We start from the raw sequence: 27995 nt of genomic DNA, 5'->3' as shown, positions 1-27995 counted from the left end.
TTGTCTACCGTAAGAAAGACAGAGCCTCCACTTTGTCCAGAGCCTCTCACAGAAATAACATCTCTATTTCCATTTTGTTTCAAATTTCCATCACAATATCTGCAAATGTTTGCCTTGCAAATACTGCAAGCTCACGAGAAGAATCCTTTCATTTCCACTCTAATTACTGACCCTTAGCACAAGTTTAATCTCTAATTCCATACACTCACATTTTTGTCTGTCAGCACTTTTATTTGACCAGAGTATTAATCAAAATGGAAAAAAATATTATTTGTCGTGAAAATTAAACATCAGTTTTAAACTCAGTTGCCATTTATCATCAGATAACTCTCTTTCACATTATCCCCTCTGCTACTTGTCATGAGACAAATTTTTACAAATACTTTTATTTCTGATGGTCATACATGGTTCCATTTCAAGAAACATTATTTACATTTAGCTAACATACAAAAATAATACAATTAATTTACATTGAGATTTTGCTGAAATACACATTACTTGATACAAAGCAATAAATCACAATCCACCAGGCAGTCAATTTCACATTTTCCAGCAAAAGTTCCATGACCCCAAGGAGCAGTTCTTTACACATTCCAATGGGTATTTGTACATAGCAAAGTTATTTTTTTTTCCTTACCCCTTAGTTTCTTCCCACTATAACACCCTTCAAGATTTCCTCAATCAGGTGGGACAATGGTGTATTTTGCATGTTCTTTCTCCAAACAAGTACAAAATGCAGTAGTGTTCAATGCAGAGATGTCACACAAATTAGCAATCTTTTTCCATGGAAATCAATTCTTTTAAAAAATGAACAACACTGTCACTCAAATACTTAGCACTGAATAGAGTAATAGGGTGCTGCCCAAGACAAGCATCGACATGACTAAAATTAAGTGGCTTTTTTCAGGAGTGATAAAGTATTTCCATGTACCATCTTGCAATAAAAAGTCTGGTGAATTTCTTGTTACTTTTGATTTCACAATGATGTCTGATAGTTTGAGAAATGACAGCTAATTTGGCATTTGTGAAGCTGGAGTCTAGAAAGAGATTTAGCTGCTATAGGTTCTGGAAACCTATTGGAACTGTGGTTTTAACATTATTATCCATGCAGTGTGGTGACGTGAGCTATTTAGAATTCCAGTGATCATGCCATTAATTACTGTGGTTTTATTTATGCCATTTGGAACACATTTACTACCAAAGCAGGATACTGGTACTACTCAATGTTCAGATGAGGTGCTAAATTTATTAACTTTACTCCAACTAAATGATAAAATTATTGGCAATAACAAAAACATAGAAATATTAAGGAAACATGTGAAGTCTGTCACTGAGTAATGAACTGGCAGTGGCATCTTGGCCACTTGAAGTTCACTCCATTGTCCTATCTGCTAACATCGAGTCTGCAACCAATAGTGAAAGCTGGGATTCACCTGAGTAAGTTGCATGCTGTTTTCCAAATAACCTAAGCACTAGTTAGCTAGCAAATATCTTATTACCACAAGTAAAAGTGCCCAATAGTATTGGGAAAAAGCACACATTAAAAAAGATGTGCATGTCTTGAAAACTGTGAAAGGCCAAAACTACTACCTTATTGTTAAACTGTTGGGAGTCGTAACATTTGATGGATTCAGTTAATAATACAGCTCTTTGTCTATGCATAGTTTTAGGGAATGCCAGGTAGAGTCAAATGCTGCATGATAATTAGTATGTCAATGCCAGGCATCACTTGTCCCAGTGGGTGTGTTTAGTAGATGCCATGATTTTATTTGGACTGCCCTGAACAAATGCATCACTAAAGTGTTCAAATATTTTAATCATTATGAATCGCATCCTTTTTATAGTTGTCTGTGTGGCTTCTTAGATCATGGGAAATTTGATGAGTTTTCTCTACGTCGTCTAACACCCCACGTCCCCTGACAATCTCCCATCCTGTCCGTATCTGAGGATGATGTGCATGCTGCCTTCAGGAGAGCAAGTCTGACGAAAGCATCCAGCCTGGATGGAATGCCTGGCCGAGTATTAAAGATTTGTGCTGATCAACTTACCAAGGTATTCAATATCTCACTCCAGCAAGCCATAGTACCCACCTTTTTCAAACAGGCATCAATCATACCGGTGCCCAAGAAGAGTGTAGTAACCTGCCTTAATGACTGTCGACCAGCAGCACTTACATCAACAGTGGAGAAGTGTTTTGAAAGGCTGGTGATGAAACTGATCAGCTCCTGTCTGGTGACATGGATCCATTCCAGTTCACCTATCGCAGAAACAGGTACACATCTCACTAGCTCTGCACAGAGCCTGGACAGCAAAGAGGCACACATCAGGATGCTCTTTGTCGACTACAGTTTGGCATTTAACACCATCATCCCCTCAAAACTGATCAGCAAACTCCAAAACCTGGGAATTGACACCCCACTGTGTAAGTGGATCATGGATTTCCTCACCTCCAGACCACAATCATTGAAGATTGATAAGAACTTCGCCAGAATCTCCATCAGTACCAGAGCACCACAGGTCTGTGTTCTTAGCCCCCTGCTCTACTCACTTTACACCTACGAACGTGTAGCTCGGTACGACAATAACACCATCTACAAATTTGCTGACAATATCACGGTAGTGGATTATATAGAGGAAGGGGATGAGTCAGCATATAGGATGGAGATTGAAAACTGGGCTGAATGGTGTATACCAACTGCAACTGGGCTGAATGGTGTATACCAACTGCAACTGGGCTGAATGGTGTATACCAACTGCAACTGGGCTGAATGGTGTATACCAACTGCAACTGGGCTGAATGGTGTATACCAACTGCAACTGGGCTGAATGGTGTATACCAACTGCAACTGGGCTGAATGGTGTATACCAACTGCAACTGGGCTGAATGGTGTATACCAACTGCAACTTGGCTGAATGGTGTATACCAACTGCAACTTGGCTGAATGGTGTATACCAACTGCAACTGGGCTGAATGGTGTATACCAACTGCAACTGGGCTGAATGGTGTATACCAACTGCAACTGGGCTGAATGGTGTATACCAACTGCAACTTGGCTGAATGGTGTATACCAACTGCAACTTTGCACTCAATGTCACCAACACTTCAGGAAGGGAAAGCCAGAGGTATACAATCCAGTGATCATTGGATGATCAGAGGTGGAGAGGGTGAGCAAATTTAGGTTCTTGCGAATCACTATCTTGATAATCTTTCCTGCCCAGCACACTAATGACATTGTGAAGAAAGCACGTCAGTGCCTGTTCTTCCTCAGGAGTTTGCGGAGGTTTGGTATGACACCAGAAACACTGGCAAATTTCTACAGAGGTGTGGTGGAAAGTGTGCTGGCTGGTTGCATCATGGTTTGCACCAATACCCTTGAGCGTAAAGCCCTCTAAAAGGTAGTGGACACAGTCCAGGATATTACAGGCAACACCCTCCCCACTATTGAGTACAGAGAATGCTGCTCATCAAAGATCACCCAGCACACACTCTGTTCTCATTACTGCCTTCAGGAAAGAGGTATAGGTGCCACAAGAGTGGCACCATCAGTTTCAGGAACAGCTGCTACCCCTCCACCATCAGACTCCTCAACGACAAACTCAATCAGAGACTCATTCTTCTGGTTTATTTCCATTTGAAAATGAGCACAGCTGGAATCATACATTTTCCATAGCTGATTTAAGGACTCAATCCTCTTAAAATGACAATTCAAATAATGTTATGATACCATGTATCATTTGTTCAGTCTAGTTAACGCACTGGCATTCATCTAAAATATTGCTTTTCAAAGCACTTTTTTAACATTTATTTGATACATTTAAAATGAGCTCCTGCAATTTCTTAGTCATGGTACTGTATTGTGAATGAAAATAGGGAAAGCCTGTTTTACCTCTTGGTACCTTGAATAGGTATTATCATGCCTATATAACAAAAGAAATAAAATTACAGGAGTGGATTACTTTGAAAGATGATTTCTGAAAACACTTTTTCTCAAAAGGTAGAGCATGTTAAATAAATGGAAGCTGTTATTCCTTTGCTTTCCTCTAAAATATTTAGGAATGCTTTTGAATCTGTCCTAGTGGCCTCAACCAATATTCGAGCTGACACTTTATAAAAAGGTTGGTTTTTTTTGTCCTTAATTTTCAACCACTCCTTATAATCTTGAACAGCATATAAACTCTTAACCATACTTACCTGCTCAAACCAAGTTTTGTTTCAGATTTGTATTTTTTTTCTTGCAAAATATCCCATATACCATTACAAAGTAATTCTTTGAGGGAAAACCAGCTGTGAATTATCATCTTTATCCTTCTAAAGACAGGATACACTTCATAATTAACTGTCATTGACAAAAAATAGTGTCGGTAAACTCAGTGGCTGCCTCCATGACATCCCTGAATTGCACAACGTCAACCATGCTACCATGTAAAATTTATTCCAATGTCAAAAGGTTTGTTTGGTTTTATATTATGCTCTTTAATGCTGCATACACCATGCCTATATAAAATGTCAAAACAGATAAATTAGGTTGCATAAAATGTGCGAGCCTTCCTTGAATTAACACTTCTTTCAATTCAAGTAGAAATTTTTTTTAAAAGATAATAAATTGAGCAAAATAACACAAACTGCTGGAAATATTCAAGTTAGGCAGGATCCATGGAAAGAGAAACTTAGTGAATGATTCAGGTCAATGACCTTCCATGCAAAGACATGAGATGGGTCTGGAATTAATGGATTGTGCAGACCTTTCCTTGACCTGAAATGTTAAATGTGGTTTTTTTTTTCTCCACTGATGTTGCCTGATCTGAGTAGTTCCAGCACTTTCCATTTTTATTTCATATTTCCATAATTTTCAATTTTTTACTGTATGATCATCATGTGTAATGATCAAGTTGTTTTTTTTTATGTGTATTGTTGATTATGGAAAGAAAGATTGTTATTCCCAGGATTACCACAATTTTCCCTTCCTGTGCCTCTTTGATAGAGGCAAAAATAATTCTTGGGCTAGAAATTCTTCGCACTGAAAGATGAATGCAGAAATTGGTCCCTTTAAATCTACAAATAAGGTCTGATTTGGTGTAAATAGCCATTTGTGGTCCTTGAATATACAAGTATATTTCCACAGGGGACAAAATGTGCAAAGCAGCTGATTGACACCACTCCACACACACAAGCACCTCATCCACATGGACAGCCTTATTCAAAATTATGTGTGCGATGTGTAATTATCATGTTTTTGATAAAGTTCATTCAGTGCACAACAAATTTTGCTACACAAGATCATTTTTAGTCCTCACTATTTCAACTGTTGTTCTGACATGGAAGCATCAAATTGAGTTTACTAGCTGGTAATGTTGCTACTTATGCTTTCATAGACTATTTATAATATGTTAACTGAGTTATAATGAGATTAGAAATTACACTAAAATAATACACAACATAATCTGATGAGATTAAGGAAAATATCCCCTTCATTGCTATTATTGCATTGTCAAAGGTTCAATGTAGTAGTTGTGTTATCTTGATTTTCTATTGGGAACAAATTATCATATATTTCAGCATACAAGTCGAATCATAAAACTCTCAAAAATCACTCATAAAACTTTTGAGACCTTGAATTCATCTCAACATCCAATCCACACCAATCCAGCATATTAGTTGACCCTGGAAATGCCCATATGGCATATTAGTCGACCTTGGAAGCACCTCCCCGCCACTGGAGCAGCCATTCCCTGATACCTTCCCGCTGCCGGGAGCCACCATAACCCACCCAGACATTGTACAATTATGGACCCAGAGTTGCCTGAAGTTACCACTCCTGCTACTTAGACTGAGGACATCGCTCCTGCATCTTCTACGAGGCAGGAGCAGCTACCTCGTTCTCCTGGCAGCAGGAAGTTCTCGCTCCCGCGGGAGAACAAGTTCACTGCTCCTGCCATGTAGGTTCAAGGTACCTGCTTCTGCTTGGAGAACAATGTTGCTGCTCCTACTGGGGAGAATGAGTTTGCTACCCTGCCCTGTAGGCTGAGGTTCCCGCTCCTGGCTGATAGGCCGAGGTTTATTTTACTTACTTCATTTAGAGCTTTGCTACTTGGCAATTGGGGTGTTATAAAAAATTTTGGGTTGTTGCTGGGAGACCCGGACAGCCTGAAAATAGGGGTTGACATATGCCACATATACCATTAAACCATTAAAATTAAGCTAAAAGGGGTGGGTCCGACCTATCTGCCAGTCGACTTATACACCGAAATATATGGTACAGGTTAACTGAATCAATAGTTGCACATCTGCTTTAAAAAATTTGAATAATGACTGAATTATAATATAAGACACAAAGCTCACATCTGATACAGAGATGACTGATACCCCATAAACACAATAATCCGGCAGAAAATTACTCTGGAACTCGTGTACATATTTCATGCAGAGCGATAATAGCTGTAAGAAGCAATCTGAAGCTGCAACCAGAGGACTCTCCACCCAAACCAGAAAAAGGATAGTTTGCCTAAATACAGCAAAGCTACAAGTATTTACAGCAGATGGACTGTACAAAAGTCATCCTTTGATTCAAATTTACAGTTATTAATACAGTTAGTAAGTCATTTGACCATCTTGTTAAACTAAATACAAAGTTAACCACTTGCATTATCCATATGTTTGGTCAGTTATTTACAGTTGTGCGAGTTTCACGTGGAAAATATTCATGATTGTCTGCATTCTCAAACATGAAATTTAGTCAACAGCTTATTTAAAATGAAATTGCAATACAGCCATGTTTAAGATTTTTTTTTCACTAATTCGGAAAACTTGAATAAAAACAGACATCGATCTACAATTTGCTGTTGGCCTTTGGAATGGCATAAAGTGGGCAATATTCAATACAAAACAGATTGAAACCATTTCATGGGAACACCACAGAAATTTGTTCTATTCATAACAGCTTTCTTCCAAAAACTCAATGGATTCTTTCTGGTTCCTGCTGTACATCATTGAACTTGGTATAAAAGCACAATTCATCAACTGTCAATGTTGTTTTCACAGATACTATCACTTTATAATAGACCTCATGGAAAGTGAATCATCTTCATTTCTACTGCTGCAGGACAGAACAAATTAGTTTCAATTTAGCTGGCAATTCATCATTTCTTGTGTAGTTATGGATGCTTACTTTTTAGATGAGCAAAAGTCAAGAACAGAAAAGTAGGTCTCATCTTTATTCCAAGTTGGATAGTAGCCCCACTATAATTGTTCTAATACTCATCATACATATTTAGGTCTGTGAAATAGGTGTTGGAGAAAGACTTAGCATGTAGATGAGGGTTGAAGTACTTGTTTCGTTCTTCAAGGATCAAATTATTTTTGTTGAAGGCCTAAAAAAAAAAGAAAGATATTGCTTATTACTGCTTTATGAACAGTACCTGTGCTCACGGTGCTATTTTGAAGGGTTTCAGCTTTGATCTTGTGTTCAAAACTAGAAATTTATTTCACAGCTGCATCTCAAAGCTTTTCTTGATGGTGGCAACTTTGACTCTTGTTACAACATGCACAGATTTCTCCTATTCAATACTAATTACACTTGGTTGGCACTGAAGAACTTGAACATTTGTAATTTTAAATCTGCTAACAGTATCCTTCATAATTCCATGTCTTATTATTAAATGTGTGCAATCCACATACCTCAATCAACAAACCAATTCATGCACTCTCTGATCAAAATTGTAACAGTAATTCAGCAGAAAACAACCAAGGCTTTTTTCAAAAACTCCTGGAAATGCTTCTGAAGATGTGAAGACATAACTTTTTTTTTACTAGTACGATTCTGGGCATTTTTTTTAAACATAAGCAAATGAGAGATAAAAGGGTGGAGAGAGCAGACTGTTTGTCTGAGTTCCAGGCTACCAATTTCAAATTGGATATAAATCACACAAATTACATCAAATGTATGTGGTCAGCATTTCCACTCCACTCATGAAACAAAGTCTAATATTGTCTGTCTATTATAAAGGGACAAAGTTGGAGGCGATCTTTTGGTGTTGATTTGATAAGGGAACTCAAGGCAAGGGACCATTAAGAGGTAGTAACCATAATATGATAAATTTTAATCTACAATTTGAGAGTGAGAAGGGAAAATTGGAAGTGTCAATATTACAGTTGAACAAAGGGGACTATGGAGCCATGAGGGAGGAACTGGCCAAAGTTGACTGGAAAGATACCCTAGCAGGGATGACCGTGGAATAACAATGGCAGATATTCCTGAGAATAATACAGAAGGTCAGTTCATTCCAAAGAGGAAGAAAGATTCTAAGGGTTGTAAAGGGTGACTGTGGCTGACAAGGCAAGTCAAGGACAAAGTAAAAATAAAAGAGAAATATAACATAGGAAAGATGAGTGGGAAGCCAGAGGATTGGAACATTTTCAAAGAACAACAGAAGATAGCTAAAGAGCCAATACAGGGAGAAAAGATGAGGTACGACGATAAGCCAGCCAGGAATATAAAGAAGGATAATAAAAGCTTCTTTAGGTATGTGAAGAGGAAAAAATAGTTAAGATCAAAGTTTGGCCCTTAAAGAGAGTTACAGGTGAAATTATTATGGGGAACAAGGAAATGGCAGATGAGTTGAACAGGTGCTTTGGATTTGTCTTCACTAGGGAAGACACAAACAATCTCCCAGATGTAATAGTGGACAGAGGACTTAGGGTAATGGAGGAACTGAAGGAAATTCACTTTAGGCAGAAAATGGTGTTGGGTAGACTGATGGGACTAAAGACTGATAAATCCCCAGGGCTTGAATCCCAGGGTACTTTAGGAAGTGGCTCTAGATATTGTGGACACATTGGTAATCATTTTCCAGTGTTCCATAGATTCAGGATCAGTTCCTGTGGATTGGAGGGTAGCTAATGTTATCCCACTTTTTAAGAAAGGAGGGAGAGAGAAAACAGGGAATTATAAACCAGTTAGCCTGACATCAGTAGTGGGGAAGATGCTGGAGTCAATTATAAAAGATGAAATACCAGCACATTTGGACAGCAGTAACAGGATTGGACTGAGTCAGCATGGATTTATGAAGGAGAAATCATGCTTGACTAATTTTCTGGAATTTTTTGAGAATGTAACTATGAAAATGGACAAGAGAGAGCCACTGGATGTAGAGTATCTGGATTTTCAGAAAGTCTTTGATAAGATCCCAAATAAGAGATTAGTGGGCAAAATTAGACCACATGGCATTTGAGGTAGGGTAGCAACATGGATAGAAAATTGGTTGGCAGACAAGAAACAAAAAGTAGGGATTAACAGGTCCCTTTTAGAATGGAAGGCAGTGACTAGTGGGGTACCGCAAGGCTTGGTGCTGGGTCTGCAGCTATTTACAATATACATTAATGATTTAGATGAAGAGATTAAAAGTAACATTAGCAAATTGGCAGGTGACAGAAAGCTGGGTGGCAGTGTGAAATGTGAGGAGAATGTTACGAGAATGCAGGGTAACTTGGACAGGATGGGTGAGTGGGCAGATGCATGGCAGAAGCAGTTTAATGTGAGGTTATTCATTTTGGTGGCAAGAGCAAAAAGGCAGATTACTATCTGAATGGTGTCAAGTTAGGAAAAGGGGAAGTACAACAAGATCTATGTGTCCTTCATCAGTCTATGAAGGTACAGCAGGCAGTGAAGAAAACTGATGGCTTGTTGGCCTTCATAATAAGGGGAGTTGAATATAAGAGAAAAGTGTTCCTTCTGCAGTTGTCCAGGGCCATGGTGAGACCACACCTGGAGAACTGTGTGTCCAGTTTTGGTCTCCAAGTTTGAGGATGGCCATTCTTGATATTGAGGTACTGCAGCGAAGGGTCACAAAGTTAATTCCCAGGATGGTGGGATTGTCATATTTTGAAAGATTGGAGTGACTGGGCTTGTATACACTGGAATTTAGAAGGATGAGAGGGGATATGATTGAAACATTTAAGATTATTAAGGTATTGGACAAGCTAGAGGCAGGAAACATGTTCCCGATGTTGGGGGAGTCCAGAACCAAAGCCCACAGTTTAAGAATAAGGGGTAGGCAATTTAGAACTTTTTCACCCGGAGAGTTGTGGATCTGTGAAATGTTCTGCCTCAGATGGCAGTGGAGGCCAATTCTCTGGATGCTTTCAAGAATGTTAGATAGAGCTCTTAAAAATAGTGAAGTCAAGGGCTTTGGGGAGAAGGCAGGAATGTACTGATTGTGGATGATCAGCCATGATCACAGTGAATGGTGGTGCTGGCTCAAAGGGCTGAAAGGCCTACTCCCGCACCTATAGTCTAACACTGCGTTCTGCAAAAGTTATTCAGATGATTTACAACTAAATAATTTCATAATTGGGTATGTTTTCCTGGTGCAAAATATCCTATCAGTTTAACTAGATGCCTTCAGTTGAGTAATTTATGGTACAATTCATCAATGGCTGTGAATAATAGAGAAAAGCAAATTATTCCCAATATTAAGGAAGTTTCTACCCCAAAGGTTTTAAGAAAAATGTGCACACAGCAAGCAAACTTTTTGTTATCTTGCCTTCAGTTAACCATCATGCCGGTAACTTCAAACAAGAATATTGTTTGTATAATTAAGAAATAACAGAACAAAATTCAAAGCTGGAATGTCTCACCTTAATGGCTTCCACAGAATCGTATTTATCAAGTTTATTGACCTGGTTTGTGATGCTTGTGTTGAGAGGAACTGCAGAAATTGGATGGATGACAGTAGCATCATGGGACTGCCTTTGATATCGGTGACAGTAAGCATATACAAGTAATGTTAGGAGACAACCTAAGATGGAACAGCTGAGTCCCACAGCAATCATATGGAACATGTTGAATTCTGCAAATAATGTTAGAAAAATTCAATTAACCCCTCCTTGAATTAGGTATGAATTTGTTTGAGATTTCTTCAAATTGCTGTCTCAGAATTCATTGCTTACCACCACATCTTCTCTCCACTGCACTGGACTTTGCAACATACACTTCTGAGGAAATAATTTAAGAAACTATTTTAAAATTATTTACATTAATAAAAATGCATATTTAGAAATGAAAATGCTTTAAAATATTGACAATCTAAAGCCCCTTTCACACTTGCAAGTGACCCCAGGAATCAATGGCGAATCGGCCTTTAAAGTGTCCAGTGTGAAAGCAAAATCAGCTCAACGGTGGCATCAGATGACATTATCTCTCACCAGGGATTGATGGCCTTGACCCCAAGTATAATCCCTGGTGTCTGCAGGCACCAGCATTGCAATCATCCAAGGGTGAAACAGGTTATTTCAATCCCACAATGCAATTGCCCAGGTTTTTGTGTGAGTGCAGGAACATGAAGGAAGAAAGGATTAAAATGAAAGTATAAACTTTGTCATGTGAAAGTCACAGCGAGGGAGAGAAGAAATAAATAACAATAAGCTGATAATTTTTAAACAGTGTGGGAAAGTTGGTAGCACTATAGCGCACAACTTGTAAAAACCGTGGGAAAAAGCACCTGACTTATCAGAATGTTGTGCGGCAGAGAAACCCTCCATGAATGCTCTGTGCATTTCTCTGCTGCTTGGAATTCTGGGAGGGCAGGTCCACCATTCCTTTTTCCCCCATGGTATTTATAAATTGTATGCAATAGTGCTACCAACTTTCCCATGCTATACAAATTGTGTGCTATAAGCGCTACAAACTTTCCCACACTGTATAAATTGTACGTTATACTGCTACCAACTTTTCCACCGTTTAAAAATTGTCTGCTATTGCTATTTATTGCTAGCACTTTCCCACAGTCCCTTATAAAGGTTTATATAGGTTGGCATAACTACAACAGGGGCTGAAGGGTACATAAAGCTTAATTATGATATAATTAGGCATGATTAATTTTGTTCAAACATAAGATCATAATACATTGATGAGGATTTAGCGCAGGTCCGCCATCGCTCGATGTGTCATGACATCATCACCAGTAGAAGGTAGAACAGTCCTAACCTCGGGAATAGCTCCTTGCAAATGTGAAAGCGTTCAGTGTCCCAGTTAGGAGTCCAGTCAAATGTGAAAAACCAAACCCTTATTCCTATCCCAGGACACTGAACGGCCAATTTAGTGTGATGCAAGTGTGAAATGGGCTTAAGTTTATTCAGCTGAACCACAGAACAGGACCGTTTTGCCTATTAAGCTACCTGATTCAATTTATCGTGGTGATAGGGTAGAAGTTTGGCATCAGTTTTGTTCATGCAGTACATTGGTGATTCCATTTTTATTTTCCAATAACACCACCCAGAAAGGAAGAACACGCCTTTAGGAATTCCAAAGGAACTACTCAAAATTCTTAAGAGCTAATGATGTGCCATGTAAGCATATTCAATGTTGATGCATGCAAAGAACGGCAGCAGTTGGCACACAGCAACTTCAATGACAATGAGACTATGACAACTTCTGTTTTTAGTTACGCTGTTTAAGGAATAAGTATTTCCTTGCGCTTTGGAAAAAAAAATAAAGATTGGGTGTGGACATGTTGCTGAGCAAGCAAATACTTGCTCTCAAGATGCACATATCCCTTACCTATGTGAATTAGGTTTGTGAAGCTACCCAATTAACAATCCATCACAGAAAGAACATCAATAAAGGGGGAAGTAAGAACTGGTTAATAATGTTGCTGAAAAAAATAAAACTGGTCAAGCAATGCAAAATGCAGTAAATTTTACTCCTGTGATTTTCATTCCTGCACATCTAAAATTCAAAACTGCATCTTGTACTTAAGCTAATAATAAGATACATTTATTTTAATATTGAGGTGTTCTAGGCAATGAAAAAGGTTCTCAAAGCTTGCAGTGGGATCTGCACCAGCTGGAAAATGAGCCATAAAATGGCAAATGAAACTTAATTTAGACAAGTGTGAAGTGTTGCATTTTGGAGGGGAAAAATAAAGAAAGGAAATGCTTGGTAAATGGTAGGGCACTAAAGAGTGCCCAGAATCACAGTGCGGCTTTCGCACAAACAGAGGAACTACTGACATGGTCTTTGCCCTCAGACAGCTCCAAGAAAAGTGCAGAGAACAAAACAAAGGACTCTACATCACCTTTGTTGACCTCACCAAAGCCTTCGACACCGTGAGCAGGAAAGGGCTTTGGCATCGGATGCCCCCCAAAGTTCCTTAACGTGGTTTTCCAACTGCACGAAAACCAACAAGGTCGGGTCAGATACAGAAATGAGCTCTCTGAACCCTTCTCCATTAACAATGGCGTGAAGCAAGGCTGTGTTCTCGCACCAACCCTCTTTTCAATCTTCTTCAGCATGATGCTGAACCAAGCCATGAAAGACCTCAACAATGAAGACGCTGTTTACATCCGGTACCGCACGGATGGCAGTCTCTTCAATCTGAGGCGCCTCCAAGCTCACACCAAGACACAAGACAAACTTGTCCGTGAACTACTCTTTGCAGACGATGCTGCTTTAGTTGCCCATTCAGAGCCAGCTCTTCAGCGCTTCACGTCCTGCTTTGCGGAAATTGCCAAAATGTTTGGCCTGGAAGTCAGCCTGAAGAAAACTGAGGTCCTCCATCAGCCAGCTCCCCACCATGACTACCAGCCCCCCCACATCTCCACTGGGCACACAAAACTCAAAACGATCAACCAGTTTACCTATCTCAGCTGCACCATTTCATCAGATGCAAGGATCGACAATGAGATAGACAACAGACTCGCCAAGGCAAATAGCGCCTTTGGAAGACTACACAAAAGAGTCTGGAAAAACAACCAACTGAAAAACCTCACAAAGATAAGCATATACAGAGCCGTTGTCATACCCACACTCCTGTTCGGCTCCGAATCATGGGTCCTCTACCGGCATCACCTACGGCTCCTAGAACGCTTCCACCAGCGTTGTCTCCGCTCCATCCTCAACATCCATTGGAGCGCTTTCATCCCTAACGTTGAAGTACTCGAGATGGCAGAGGTCGACAGCATCGAGTCCACGCTGCTGAAGATCCAGCTGCGCTGGGTGGGTCACGTCTCCAGAATGGAGGACCATCGCCTTCCCAAGATCGTGTTATATGGCGAGCTCTCCACTGGCCACCGTGACAGAGGTGCACCAAAGAAAAGGTACAAGGACTGCCTAAAGAAATCTCTTGGTGCCTGCCACATTGACCACCGCCAGTGGGCTCATATCGCCTCAAACCGTGCATCTTGGTGCCTCACAGTTTGGCAGGCAGCAACCTCCTTTGAAGAAGACCGCAGAGCCCACCTCACTGACAAAAGGCAAAGGAGGAAAAACCCAACACCCAACCCCAACCAACCAATTTTCCCCTGCAGCCGCTGCAACCGTGTCTGCCTGTCCCGCATCGGACTTGTCAGCCACAAACGAGCCTGCAGGTGACATGGACTTTTTACCCCCTCCATAAATCTTCGTCCGCAAAGCCACGCCAAAGAAGAAAAAGAAAGTAAGAGTGCAGTAGAACAGAGGGATCTGGGAATACAGATACATAATTCCCTGAAAGTAGTGTCACAGATAGATAGGATTGTAGAGAGAGCTTTTGGCATATTGGCCTTCATAAATCAAAGTATTAAGTATAGGAGTTGGGATGTTATACTAAAGTTGTATAAGACATTGGTGAGGCCAAATTTGGAGTACAGGTACCTATCCTTTTATCCAGGATTCCTAACAATGGCAAACTCCAAAAACCAGCACTTTTTTAGTTATGAAAACGCAACCACAGTACTCCTAGCCCCCGCCTGCAGCCATCTGTCAGTCGCCCCCACCTGCCCCCGTCTGTCCGTCAACCTCCTGACGCAGCAGCAGGGGCGCACTGCTGCTGAGCCCAGAGTTCACTTGCCTCTGTGGTTGGCATCGGCGTAATATGGGAGCAATGGGTAATCATTACCCATAATCCCCAAACAGCTGAAATTTGGATAGGTACATGGATGTGAGAAATATGGAGCTTATGGACTCGGTGCAGGTCAGTGGGACTAAGCAGAAAAGAGGTTTGGCATGGACTAGAGGGGCTGAAGGGTCCTGTTTCTGTGCTGTATTTTTCTATGGTTCTATAGTTCTATTTTCAACATTATTGTTACAACTGTACAAACAATTCTTGTCTTTGTATCATAAACATCTCAATATTCAGTTGAATTATGAAATACTATTCAAAGTCTGAACTTGTAAAATAGCTGTTTATAATCAGGTTTGTTGAACCAGCATTTGGAAAGCTGTGATCAAGCAATGTTACTTTGCAGGGAGCTAAATTAAGACGCAATGCTAGGAATTTCCTTGTATCATGTTTGAACAGATGTCAGTTCCACTTCAGTCACTTGAGAGTTTTAGTTTGCATGATCATTTGCAATTTATGCAGTGGACTCTGTGGTTACAGAGATAGCACTGCTCAGCTAATAGTCTGATTTGAATATATAGGAGAAACTTGTCAGATTTACCAGAGATATTTCCACATACAGAAGTGGAGAATAACTGGGTACCTGCTTCTAAAATGTAATCATGAATATGTGTTGTTGCTGTTGCATGTATTTCTTTTCTCTTTCATTTGAAGTAACTTCAACATCTGCCATAAACATGAGGGTGGAGGGGGGAGTGGCAAGATGGCGTAGAGGGCAGACGTGCGATCCCACCCCTCCTCAGCCAGTTTTTTAAGTACCCGTCTTTAAAGTTTATCTAAGTGAATAAAAGTTGTATCTTTATTTTTGGGAACATTAGTGGGTCACAATGGCGACTAATGTTAAAAAAAAGAAAGCTCAATTACAGAAGAAATTACCTTTTAAAAGTGCTGAAGTATTGAGGCCTACCTGTCCAGTTGAAGCCACGAAATTGTCATTTGGAACCTCCAAGGCACAGAGAACTCCTGCCAGGCTGAGTATTACACCGGCGCCAACCTTGTCTCCACAAGATGGTGCCGGCATGTTGATGAGCTTGGCCAGAGTTGATTCGCGCATTCGCAATTTCAGACACGTGGGCGACCCGGCTGAAAGAAGAGCCCTTGAGCCCAGGCTGCTGTCGGGTGAGCCAGGGACGCGCAGAATGGCGTTGGAAGCTGCCTCTGCGCAGTCCCTGGCCTTGCCGGGCATGCGTGGTGCCTCAAGTGTCCGTGAATTACTGGACCGCGTGTGAGCTGTGGGGGGGCCAGAGCAGCGGCGTCCCAACGTGGTCGGGATACCGCCATCGGGTGTGCAGACCTGCAACTGCACTGGGAAGGGCCCGACAATGTTGGAAGAAGAGGAAGACTTACCTTTAACGTGCAGTCACGGGAACAATTGGAGGTGGAGTCTAGAGAAGGTAGGCCTCAAGATGTGGAACTGGAACCTGGAATGGAGTCTGTTTGTACAGTCTTGGAAGGGATTGCCTATCATATGGACAATATGTCAAAACAAATGACTCAAGGATTTTTGGATGTGACAACTAAAATATCTAACACATCTGAAGATATATCTAATATGTCTGAAGATATATCTACAGTTAAGAGGGATGTCAGTAAATGTATTAAATTAGTGGATATAGGGCAAGAAATTTTTTTTTAAAAATTGAAACAGCTTTTTCTGAGTGTAAAATTCAAGTTGTACGTAATAAGGAAAAAATAGAGAAAGTGGAAGATTCATTTGTGGATTGGAAAATCAAAGTCGGAGAAACAATGTGAAAATTATGGGTCTTCCAGAAGACATTGAAGGGTCTGATCCAATAAAATTTTTCAAGAGTTGGATTCCCGAGGCAAAGAGTTATTTTTGGAAGGTTTAGTATTGGAAAAGGCACATAGAGTGTTACGAAAGAAACCGTTACCGGGACAACCACCACGAGCGGTCTTAGTTCGGTGCCTGAACTATCAAGACCGAGAAATGATACTACGGTGGGCGGGACAGAAGGGACGACAAAGTCAATCTCCAATGATGATCCAGAATTTTTTTAAAGCAGATTTGAGTCAAGAAATTATTAGGCGACGACGGGAATTTAATTCGGCTAAAGAAGGGTTATAAATTTGCTTTTCGATATCCTGCTGTGTTAAAAGTCTTATGGTAACTTTCAATCTCAATTTTTTGAGAATAATCATGATGCTTAGTTTTTGCTAATTCATTACCAGATTTACGAGGACATGGAAGAGTTTCGACACCGTCGCCTAAAAAGAGGGCAAATGGAAATGGGCAGAATGGGAAGAATGGGAAAAATTGAAAAAATGGAAAGAAAGAGGTTTTAACACAAAGTCTTATTGACATTGAAGATCTGGAACAATCATTGGGAATGGAGTCATTGGGTTGAATATATTCACAGTATTGAATTGTGTTAATGTGAATGATGTATTTCTGGCTGGGGGGGTGGATCGCCCTGAAATCAGCACAAAGAATGTGATTAATACTCTGCTGGATGTATATGGTGACAATGACACTTCAAAACATTCAAGGCTCAATAGTTTGTAGAATGCATTACATTTATCCATCCAATAACATTAGGCAGGTAGTATTCTTCACTATGCTTTCACCATCTACTTAAGGAAATGGGAAAAGAACCAACACTGCAACACACAAGGATAAATAAGAACAAACAAAAAAAATGACAAATGGCCATGAGATTTCTAATTAGAAATTTGAGTAAATTCAGAATAGAAATCTGCTAGTCTTGAAATTGTGCTAAACGTGTAGTGAAAAGGTTAACCTGGGTTTCTACTCACTTTCAATAATGCAAGCTTCACAGTACTACACCATAAATTTGCCATATACAGCTGGCATCTCATAGCTCCAACACTCCAATTTCAATCATGAACTCCAATGCGATCCTGTGGACTTTGTTCATTCTCTCTGTATCTGCTGGGTTTCCTCTGGAAACCCCATTATTGATGTTCTTTCTGTGATGGATTGTTAATTGGGTAGCTTCACAAACCTAATTCGCATAGGTAATGGGATATGTGCATCTTCTGAGCAAGTATTTGCTCAATCTTCTTTTTTTCCCCAAAGCGCAAGGAAATACTTATTCCTTAAACAGCGTAACTAAAAACAGAAGTTGTCATAGTCTCATTGTCATTGAGGTTGCTGTGTGCCAACTGCTGCCGTTCTTTGCATGCATCAACATTGAATATGCTTACATGGCACATCATTGACGCTTAAGAATTTTGAGTAGTTCCTTTGGAATTCCTAAAGGCGTGTTCTTCCTTTCTGGGTGGTGTTATTAGAAAATAAAAATGGAGTCACCAAAACTGATGCCAAACTTCTACCCTATCACCATGATAAATTGAATTAGGTAGCTTAATTGGTTTTCTTCTGTATCCCAAAAACCAATCTACAGGAGCACAATTGAGAGTGTCCTGTCTGGCTGCATCATTGCGTTGTATGGTAGCTGGAAGTCACTACAAAAGATCATAAATAAGGCCAAGAAGATCACTGGGGTCTCCATTGATGACATGGGGTGGGTGTGTTGTTTCAATAGATCTCAAAGAATTGAGGGCCCTTCCATCTAACACACATAATCTTTGTCCCACTGCCATAAAGGAGCATCAAAATCAGGGCTGCCAGGCTAGGAAATAGTTTCTTCCTGCAGGTTGTGAGATTGATGAGTAGTATCCAGTAACTGAGTAAATCAAACCAAAAATATCTGTATTTATTTTAAATTATATTTTTAGACATAATTATTGCATGCTACGTATTGTTTATGTGTGAGCATTGTGGCTGAGATAAATACTGTTTTTTTCTGGTTATATACATACAGTCAGATGAAAATAAACTTGAACTTAAATTTAGCAAATTTTGAAGTTACAAAACATTGAACATTATTTTGTGCTAATATTGGGTAAGCATTAATTAATGAGCACATAGAAGTTGCAGATGCTGAAACATTGAACAAACAATTGCTGGAAGAGCTCTGCAGTTCAGACAGCATCTTGGGGTTTATTATTCTTTATGAATGAGAGGGTATCCAATCACAAGCAATTAAAAAAATTGAATATGCATTCTTTGGACTTTAGAAGAAAGAAGGATAAATATCAGAGGGCATCTGTACAAGGTATGGGGAGGAAAGATTAGGGGAAACGTCAGGGGTTTTTTTTTAACATAGGAAGTAGTAAGTGATTGGAATGCATTGCCAAGGGTGGTGGTGGAAGCTGCTACAATAGAGATATTTAAAAGACTCTTAGAGAGGCACATGGAAACAAGAAAAATAGAGAGTTTTGTGTATGAGGTAGGGAAGGTTTAGCTTGTTGAGTAGGTTTCTATCAGTCAGCACAACATTGTGCGTTGAAAGGCCTGTATTGCACTGTAATGTTCTATATTACATTCAAAAGGGATCCTAAACTACTTTGGAATGTTAGAATAACCCATCTTAATCAGGGTTCATCAAAACTCTGTAAGTGAATCTTCAATCCTATTTCTAAACTCTGACGCTCTTGCAATACATGTCATTTTCCTTACACTATCTTTGATTTGTTCATGCGAGAACCAATTTTCAATCTATGCTAACATACATCAACTTTCTCCCACCCCCCCACCCCAACCCTTCCAATATCATGAGTTCTTATCTTATGTGCATGCTCTCCATGTGGCATCAGTAACTTTTATAGTCATGAAACTGCTCATTGCTTGACCTTTAACATCTTGGGTGCAAGTCATAGAGGACCATACAATTAGCTTTGCATAGTAAATGATCTTTTCATCATCTGTAACCCCTAGTTTCAAGTCCATAAAGAAAAACCGGGCAGCTCCAAGTCTGGGCCAGAGGTCATGGATTCCAAATTAGGGAATCATCAAGGCAAGAGCCAGGAGGTTTACTTGGCAAATTGCTGGCTTTGCATCTACTGTTGGGTAGGGAAGGGGAGCAAATAAAAAGATGCTGTGGAAAGGAGGGTTAGTGAATTGTAGTCCTAGAATTGAATCAAAGAACCAAATGGTGAGTTTGTAAGAGATTGCATGGTGAATTGGCAGCCTGTTATCTGGAGATAGTGGAGTGAGTGAGGAGGAGGGGGGAGGAGGATGGGTTATAGGAAAGGACTCAGAGTTGAGGGCCTGGTATCATTAATCAGTGGAGCAAGCAGTGAATGAGGCTGAGAGGATAGTGCAATGGCAAGTCACAGGTCCTTTTAAGTTGTGCCACTGAAATTTTGGTTGAGCTGCGAGTTCCAAGTGTTTCAGGAAAACATTAACTAATTATTCCTGGCAGTGTTCTAAATGAATATTACACAGGGAATGGCATCATTCCACACACTTCTGATGCGGAAAGTTGCTGACGTATATAATCACAATTCATAACAGGAAAAGCCTGGTTAAACTACCTGAGAAATACAGTCATTGCATTCCATTCCAAAATAAATCAATTTTCATTTGATCAACGCTATTTTTTTTGTAGATTTGCTTGTTCAGAATTAATTACCCCTGAATGTTGCTGTTGTAGAACTGCTGTACTAGAATGGGAAAATCGAATGCTTGTCCAAAGAGAAGATATGTTTGGCATCTTTGCCAAATCTAAATATCACGCCCAAAATTTTAAAGAGGTGAGATTGATATGAATATTTAACTTTAACAGAAAACCAATTCATAATTAAATGTAGATTTTGGGTTAACTTGAAAGTCACCTCCAGCCAGCAAACTTACCTGGAATAAAGTTAGAGTCATAAGTACAAGCTCGGCTCTCACTGCTGTTCTCAGAACATTGGTAACCCACTGGAAATAATATTTTACAGTGACGAGTACGTCGCTGTGACCCAGACACCTCGCATTCTGACCATGCAGACCACTCTGACCAGTTATCTGCACAGGGAGAAAAAATGGTAAACAAAATAATCCTAGAATAAAGATGACACTTTCAAACATAAAATAATGAACCATTTGTTACTTTCTGAAATATTTAACTGATCATTTATCTCTTTTTTTACTATGGAGAAAGGTAATAGAGGCACAATATCATCTAACTATTTTTAATCAGGAATAATTTTAGTCCCATCACAAGCTTTCACACAAATTCTTAAATTGAACTGTTTCTATCAGTGAAAAGTCTCCTCTCTGCTGGCTTTGCTTCAGTTGGAAATCATATCGGATACATTGAAGAAAATGCCCAATTATCCTGGTAGATATAACAAACCAGTTACAATGCTATATCCTAAATTTTACAATGCATCATAATTCACTTTATTGTGAATATTTATTATCATAAACAATGACTGGACACTAATGGTAATTAGATTCAAAACAGGTTTTAAAAAAATCTTGTCTATTCGAGTTTTTTCCTTCATTATTAAATATCTTAACACAGACTGGAACATTAAAAATTATAATTTACCACTCTTTCATCCTGCAGGAAAAATAAGTACAAATATTATTTTTTTAATTCTATGCATTTCTTCAAATTATAGTCATCATCATATTGCTGGAAATTATTTTCGTTAACTAAAATTCCAAGAAAAATTCACTGAGCAGTTAGCAAGCTCCCTACATTCCCCACCTGGACAAGGATGTGTTTTGCATAGAGCTTCTTCGGTGTGCAGACCAAGACAGATGTCGCCACCAAAGGCAGGCACAGGATTGTTGCAGGAACGAGTCCTCGTGTAATGTCCACCTCCACAGGTAACTGAGCACTTGGACCAAGAAGACCAACAGGACCAGCCACCATCCACTTAAAAGAAAAATTACTCTGATGAAGAATCTTCAACCTGATTTTTTACAATAGTTTCACTTCCGATAGATGCATTTTCTATTTTTAGTTTCCACCAGTGCAGATTTTTTGGTTTTCAAATAATGCATCAGGAGGCACTTTACCTAGCTGGGTGCTATTGTCTTCAGTTTTCAAATAATGCATCAGGAGGCACTTTACCTAGCTTGGTGCTATTGTCTTCAGTTTTCAAATAATGCATCAGGAGGCACTTTACCTAGCTTGGTGCTATTGTCTTCAGTTTTTTTTAATATTTTTTATCTTTCACACCATAAATCACATTAGCCATGATATACACTTTTTCTTTTTCACACATATACAGTGACTTTTTCTCCCCCCCCCCTCTCATCCATTTAAGGTATACAATCTAGGATACATTAAACCAGTCAGACAATGTTGTCACTCAACAAAAATAAACCAGAAATTCTACTGAGTCCATTCTTTTCTTTCCTTCTCCTTCCATCAACTTAGGTAATGTTTGTCCCCGGTAGGTTTTCGCTATTGTATTTAATGTAAGGCTCCCATACTTGTTCGAATATTTCAATATTATTTCTTAAACTATATGTTATTTTCAGTGAGTCCACATGAAGATAATGGAACAACTTAGGATAATAACAATAACAATAGGACCAAATGTCATATTTCCAAGCTTTCTAACAATTGAAACAGCAACATTGTGAGTATGGACGAGAATTTAAAGAAGGTTTAGAGGTCTATGGACAAGCTGGGTGAATGGGCAAGAATGTGACAGATGGAATGAGGAGGAAAAATATATAACTTTGTTACATGTTACAGAAAACAACATTTGTAGGTAGTGTCTTTTTCAAAATAGATCTGGGTGTGGTTGCGCACAGACAGCATCTTGGGGTTAAGGCCAACGTGCAGGTTAGGCAACATGCAATTAAGTGGCCAAATGGCACTTGGTCTTGATTATGAGATCATTTCAATGCAAGGCCAAGAAAGTTTCATTGCAATTGTGTGGGGCCTGAGTGAGACCACACCTTATGTATTATTTTACAGTTTTTGTCATGTTGCCAAAGATAAGATATCCTTAAAAGGATTACAAGATTCATTTAGTTGATTCTGGGGATTGTGCATTTGACACTTATGCAGGTACAGTATTAGAGTCCAATACTCAATCTACTCAATATACAGTGCCCTCTATAATGTTTGAAATTAAACAATTCACCTGTAATTAAAGTGCACACTACAGAGATTATTCAAAGTTATTTGTACACATTTTGGTTTAATCATGTAGAAATTACAGCACTTTTTATACATAGTCCCCCCATTTCAGGGCACCATAATGTTTGGGACATTTGGCTTCACCGGTGTTTAATTGTTTCACTGGTGCAGGTATAAGAGAGCAAGGCTTGCTTCTAAGCTTTTGATCACCTTTGGAGTCTGGAGTTGCCATTTTTGACCATGGGGACCAGAGTTGTGCCAATGAAAGCCAAAGAAGCCATTATGAGACTGAAAAACAAGAACGGTAAGAGACATCATCCAAACCTTACAGTTTGGAACATCATTAAAAAAGAGTATACTGGTGAGCTCAAATACATGTCCAACAGATCAGAAACACTCTTCAGGAGGCAGGTGTGGATGTGTCAATGACTAATATCCACAGAAGACTTCTTGAACAGAAATACAGTGGCTACACTGCAAGATGCAAACCATGAGTTAGCCACAGAAAGAATGGTCAGATTACAGTTTGCCATATAAAAGAACCAGCAGAATTCTGTAAAAAGGTCTTATTGACAAATGGGACCAAGATTAACCTGAATTAGATTGATGGCAATAGCATAGTGTTGAGGTGTCTGTTGTGTTCAAGAATAGGTTTGATAGGTTCAAAGAGAATCAATGCTAGATGTGTGTTATCAACAAATAGTGGGTTTTATTTCCACACAGGAGAATTCACAAAAGGGCACACACTCACACAGAACAACCCAGAATAATTCACAAATAACTGCACATTGGGTGCGAATAAATCACTGCTAAACATTCTCAACACTCAATTGAGAATGCAAAGTTTAAACACACAGTACCATCAACTCTCTTTCTCTAGTCCCTTTTAAATAGCCCTCCTGGGACCCAGGTGTGATTACAGGGGCAAAGGTGCTGGAAGCACCTTTTAAATTGCAGGGAAATTGACCCATTAAATTACAAACGTGGCAATTTAAGGGGGAATCCCCCCCCCCCCCTTCAATGACGAGTCACACATTCACCGGAAGTACTGTTGGATGTTCAGATGCTGGCTGCCTGGTGACACATGCACGCAAGCGCTGACGTCACCAGTATGAACGGGTTGGCCATTTTCCTGTGGATGTGACCTAGAAAAGTTTAACTGGGTTCCCTGACTACCTTTGAGGTAGGTCAGGGTCCCAGTTGGGTTCCAACAGGGTTGGACCCTAATTGCTGCATAACTGGGTTCTAAGCAGGAAAACTGCCCGGTTAACCCCATTTTACACTGCAGTTTGGAATGGCCTTCTCTCTAGCAGGCACAGCACACTAACAAGTATATCAAATGAACCTGGTCATCAGCATTGCCCACAGCTCGTGATCTGGGACAGGCCCAATACATTCGGCCCACAGGAGCAGCCCGTGGCCTGCAGCCTGAAATTTAGTGATGGTCTCCATGTAGCAAACAAAGGGAGAGAGCAGAGAATGCATGTGCACAGCTTTTTCAGTGCAAGACCTGTTCACGTGACCTACGAGGACCAATCACGCACCAGTATCACCTGTGGGAAGATCGACCCCTTGACTGGCAGGTGAGGTGACTTCCGACTAGACTCCAGCCATAGAGGTCACATGACTCTCTGCAATCCACACTGCAGTGTCAAGGAACTGCTCAAAATTCAAAGCATACCACTTTTGCCATGGTTTACATCTTGCAGTGTAGCCTATTTCTGTTCACGAAGTATTCTGCAGATCGTAGTCATTGACACATCTCACCTTACTCCTGAATTATCTGTCAGACGTACATGTAGGGATTGTTCTTCATTATGGTGAGAATTCTTCTCTCATCAGCAGTGGGGGTCTTCCTTGAAATACCAGTCCCTTTGCGATTACTGAGCTCACCAGAATGCATTTTCTTCTTGATGATATTCCAAACTATTGATTTTAATAATCTTAAGGTTTGGGCTCTTACTGCTGTATTCTTGTATTTCAGTCTCATAATGGCTTCTTTAACTTTCATTGGCACAACTGTTTCTCATGTTGAAAAATGGTAGCTTCAGACTCCAAAGGTGATCAAAAGCTTAGAAGCCAACCCAGCTCTCTTATACCGGCTCCAATGAAGCAATTAAACTGACCTGAGTACTCACAAATACCTGTGAAGCCAAATGTCCCAAACATTCTAATGCCCTGAAATGAGGGGACTATGTCTAAAAAGTGCTGCAATTTCTATATGGTCAAACCAAATAACCTTGAATAAACTCTGTAATGTGCACTTTAATTACATTTGAATTGTTTGATTACAAATTTAAAACTGTTGAGCAAAGGGACAAATAAAGGAAAAAAGGTACCTTTGTCCCAACATTATGGAGGGCACTGTATGGAAAAATGAGAGGGAAACTCATCAAAATTCTTAAAGGGGGTGATTCAATGCTTGAGAAGTCAAATCAGGGGCACAGTTTGAGAATAACGGGTAGATCATTGATAGCTGAGAGGAGGAGATACTGAACATTTGGAATTCTCCACTCCAAAGCACTACATAGTTTCAGACATTCACCATTCTAAACCCAGCTCAATGGATTCCAGACAGTAAAGGGTGCACGGTAAACTGGGATGGTGTCAGAAACTGTATCGACACAAGGTCAGTCACAATGTTTGTGAATGGCAAAGGTTTGAAGGGAGAGATAGCAACCTCCTGCTTCTATTTTTATATTCTTATGTTGTATTCAGAGATCTATTTGAAATTACCTCTCCACTTAAAGCGACTATACATTTTGTATCAATAATATTGAGCAGAGGGATTTTTTTAAATTTGTGTCAGATGCCACCATTTTAACATAATTGTTACACCATTTTGAAGACTCTCCTAAGGACATTCAGCTAAAATATGGTTTTACACAAGGTCAAGCACAAAATAAATACAATAGTTAACATACACGTGGACTTGTATGTTTCACAAACCTTAAAAACACATTTAAGTAGCACAATTGTAAACTTAATTTTTTTAAATTACTGCTATGCAGACTCAAAGGATCTTTCCCCAACTTGAAGGGAGTTTGATTACACAAGCACATTTCACGTGCACTTCAAAATTACTTTAATTCTACAATAACAATATCCAAGGGTCTCTCTGACACTTGTGCTCAGAATTCTGCATTCTAAGTAGACAAAGCACAAAGTGATGCCAACAGCATCATCATGCCTGCCCAAACAACTCCATAATATATTTTCCAAGAGGAGACTATCAGTGCAGTGGACAACAATTTCTAGTCTATATAGTAACAAAAATTTTAAAGCAACAAACAGGCATTAAAAAATAAGCTGTAGCGGGCCGGGTCAACCCCACACACGATGCCATAGTGAATAGTCAGCGTGGCAGGGCACAGGGGCTTTCCTCCCACCATGCATCACTCCTGTGAGCCTGTCACCTCCCCTAAAAAGGAACATGCATGGTTGGAATAAACGGCAGTTGCTGGATAACTTGCTTGGTGTGGGGAGTTTTTATTTCAGTAGCTCTGCCTTTTGCAGAGCAACCAAGCAATAAAAGAGTGGAAGTTTACAGATAAAAGCAATAATAACTCCTACAAAGCAGCAGAAAATGTAGATTTTGTTTTTCTGAAGTTGACCTATTGTTAGATATTTTCAACAGACATAAATTGCTGATGTTTCATCTATCGAGAATTCTGCAAATGGGTCCCTAAAGAAAATAGGGACCCAATTTACATGCACATGTAAATCAATGTCTGTGCAATGGCAGATTATAGACTACAGAACTCAATCTGCTAATATACTAAATCAAACAGCAACTGCTGTGACAGTGAAGTTCAGAGAACAGAACCAATTGGAGGCCTGCTGAATTCTTTGTAGATATTTTTCATTTCAGCTACTGATAATTTTTCAATTATTCCTGTGGAGCTGAAGCTGAATCCTTCACAGACTATGGCAGATGTAGGATACTATATGAATCATATAACAGATAAGTATTAATGACACATTTGAAGATTGTAACACCTAGGATTCGGTTTATTTAAAATGAACTTGTGTTGATGATAAAAAAAACTTTTTCTCTGATGGGCTATGGCAGAACTCAACAATACATAGAGGTCTAAAGGTTAATCCAGGATTAAATTAAATTGTGTTCCATTTGATCATAACATTTTAACCAAAAATTGTTTTGAAATTACTTTTAGCTTCCACTCTTACAACTGGCAAACTTTAAACTTGTAAATTCTTCTTTATATAGACCAGTGTCTTGGAACAATGCTTGCATTTTGGATAACCAACCCAAAGTACAATTCAGGGCCCCAAACAGTAATTCCAAGTGAAGCCATACTTCACTCATGAATCTGCAGGGGTTATCTATGGCATCTGATGCTCCCATTGTGGTCTCCTCTACGCTGGAGATACTGGGCCCAGACTAGATCACTTCTTTGAGCACCTTGGCTCCATCTGCCACAATAGCGTGGAACTCTCAGTGGCCACCCATTTCAATTCCTTTTTTGTTAAAATAACTTTATTTATTCGTTCATCAAAGTTATTACATACAATAAGAAAAATACATTTTGAACAAAAATTTTTTTCCCTCTTTTTAAAAAAGAGAAAAAAAAGAAAAGAAAAGAACCCCCCCCTCTCAGCCAGCTCTCTTTAGGAGTGCCAAAGAAAGAAAAAGGAAAACCAAAATATATTTACTAAAATCTAATCAAGATAAATCTAAATGTAAATATTCTAAATATAAAGATCACTTATTAAGAAAAAAAGAATAATTATCATGTAAAGCATATGTAATTTTTTCCATTACTAAACAAGTTTTCATCTCATTATGCCATCTATTAATATCAATCACATTAGCATTTTTCCATGTACTTGCTATACATTTTTTTTTGCTACAGATAAAGCTAAATATACAAAAGCAATCTGAAATCTATTTAATCCCAAATCTTTCAAAGGCTTCAACTTACCCAACAAAAATATTGTCGGATCTAAAAGTATTTTAATCTTATACAGATATTCCAAAAACAATTGAATTGCTTTCCAAAAAGATTGTATATGTACACATAACCAAACAGCATGAAAAAAAGTTCCAACCGAATTGCCGCACCTAAAACAAGAATCTGATTCACTAAAATTTTTTTTTTAAACTTTTCAGGTGTTAAATACTATTGATGTAAAAAATTATAATTAACCATTGCATAACAAACATTTATCAATCTAGTA

The 27995-nt window shown here is 39.3% G+C and overlaps 1 protein-coding gene and 1 long non-coding RNA gene across 2 annotated transcripts in view; one reads left to right on the top strand and one right to left on the bottom strand.

Moving 5' to 3' along the window:
* LOC138751390 (uncharacterized) overlaps nucleotides 1–27995 on the top strand; it is a 79103-nt gene that overhangs the window by 41739 nt on the left and 9369 nt on the right. The gene's annotated exons all lie outside the window — the stretch shown is intronic.
* The window catches only part of sema5a (sema domain, seven thrombospondin repeats (type 1 and type 1-like), transmembrane domain (TM) and short cytoplasmic domain, (semaphorin) 5A), a 189308-nt gene continuing 161582 nt past the window's right edge, over nucleotides 270–27995 (bottom strand). The window contains exons 18-22 of the mRNA XM_069913602.1: nucleotides 21402–21572; nucleotides 20555–20710; nucleotides 10946–10990; nucleotides 10634–10845; nucleotides 270–7368 (exon numbers count right to left, since the gene is read on the bottom strand). Coding sequence (XP_069769703.1) covers nucleotides 7249–7368; nucleotides 10634–10845; nucleotides 10946–10990; nucleotides 20555–20710; nucleotides 21402–21572 — 704 coding nt within the window. The 3' untranslated portion in view covers nucleotides 270–7248. The remainder of the gene's footprint in view (nucleotides 7369–10633; nucleotides 10846–10945; nucleotides 10991–20554; nucleotides 20711–21401; nucleotides 21573–27995) is intronic.

Source organism: Narcine bancroftii, chromosome 1 (assembly GCF_036971445.1).
Source record: "Narcine bancroftii isolate sNarBan1 chromosome 1, sNarBan1.hap1, whole genome shotgun sequence".
Lineage (NCBI taxonomy): Eukaryota > Metazoa > Chordata > Chondrichthyes > Torpediniformes > Narcinidae > Narcine > Narcine bancroftii.
Note: the sequence above shows the minus strand (reverse complement) of the source record. Positions and strands in the feature narration are given on the sequence as shown.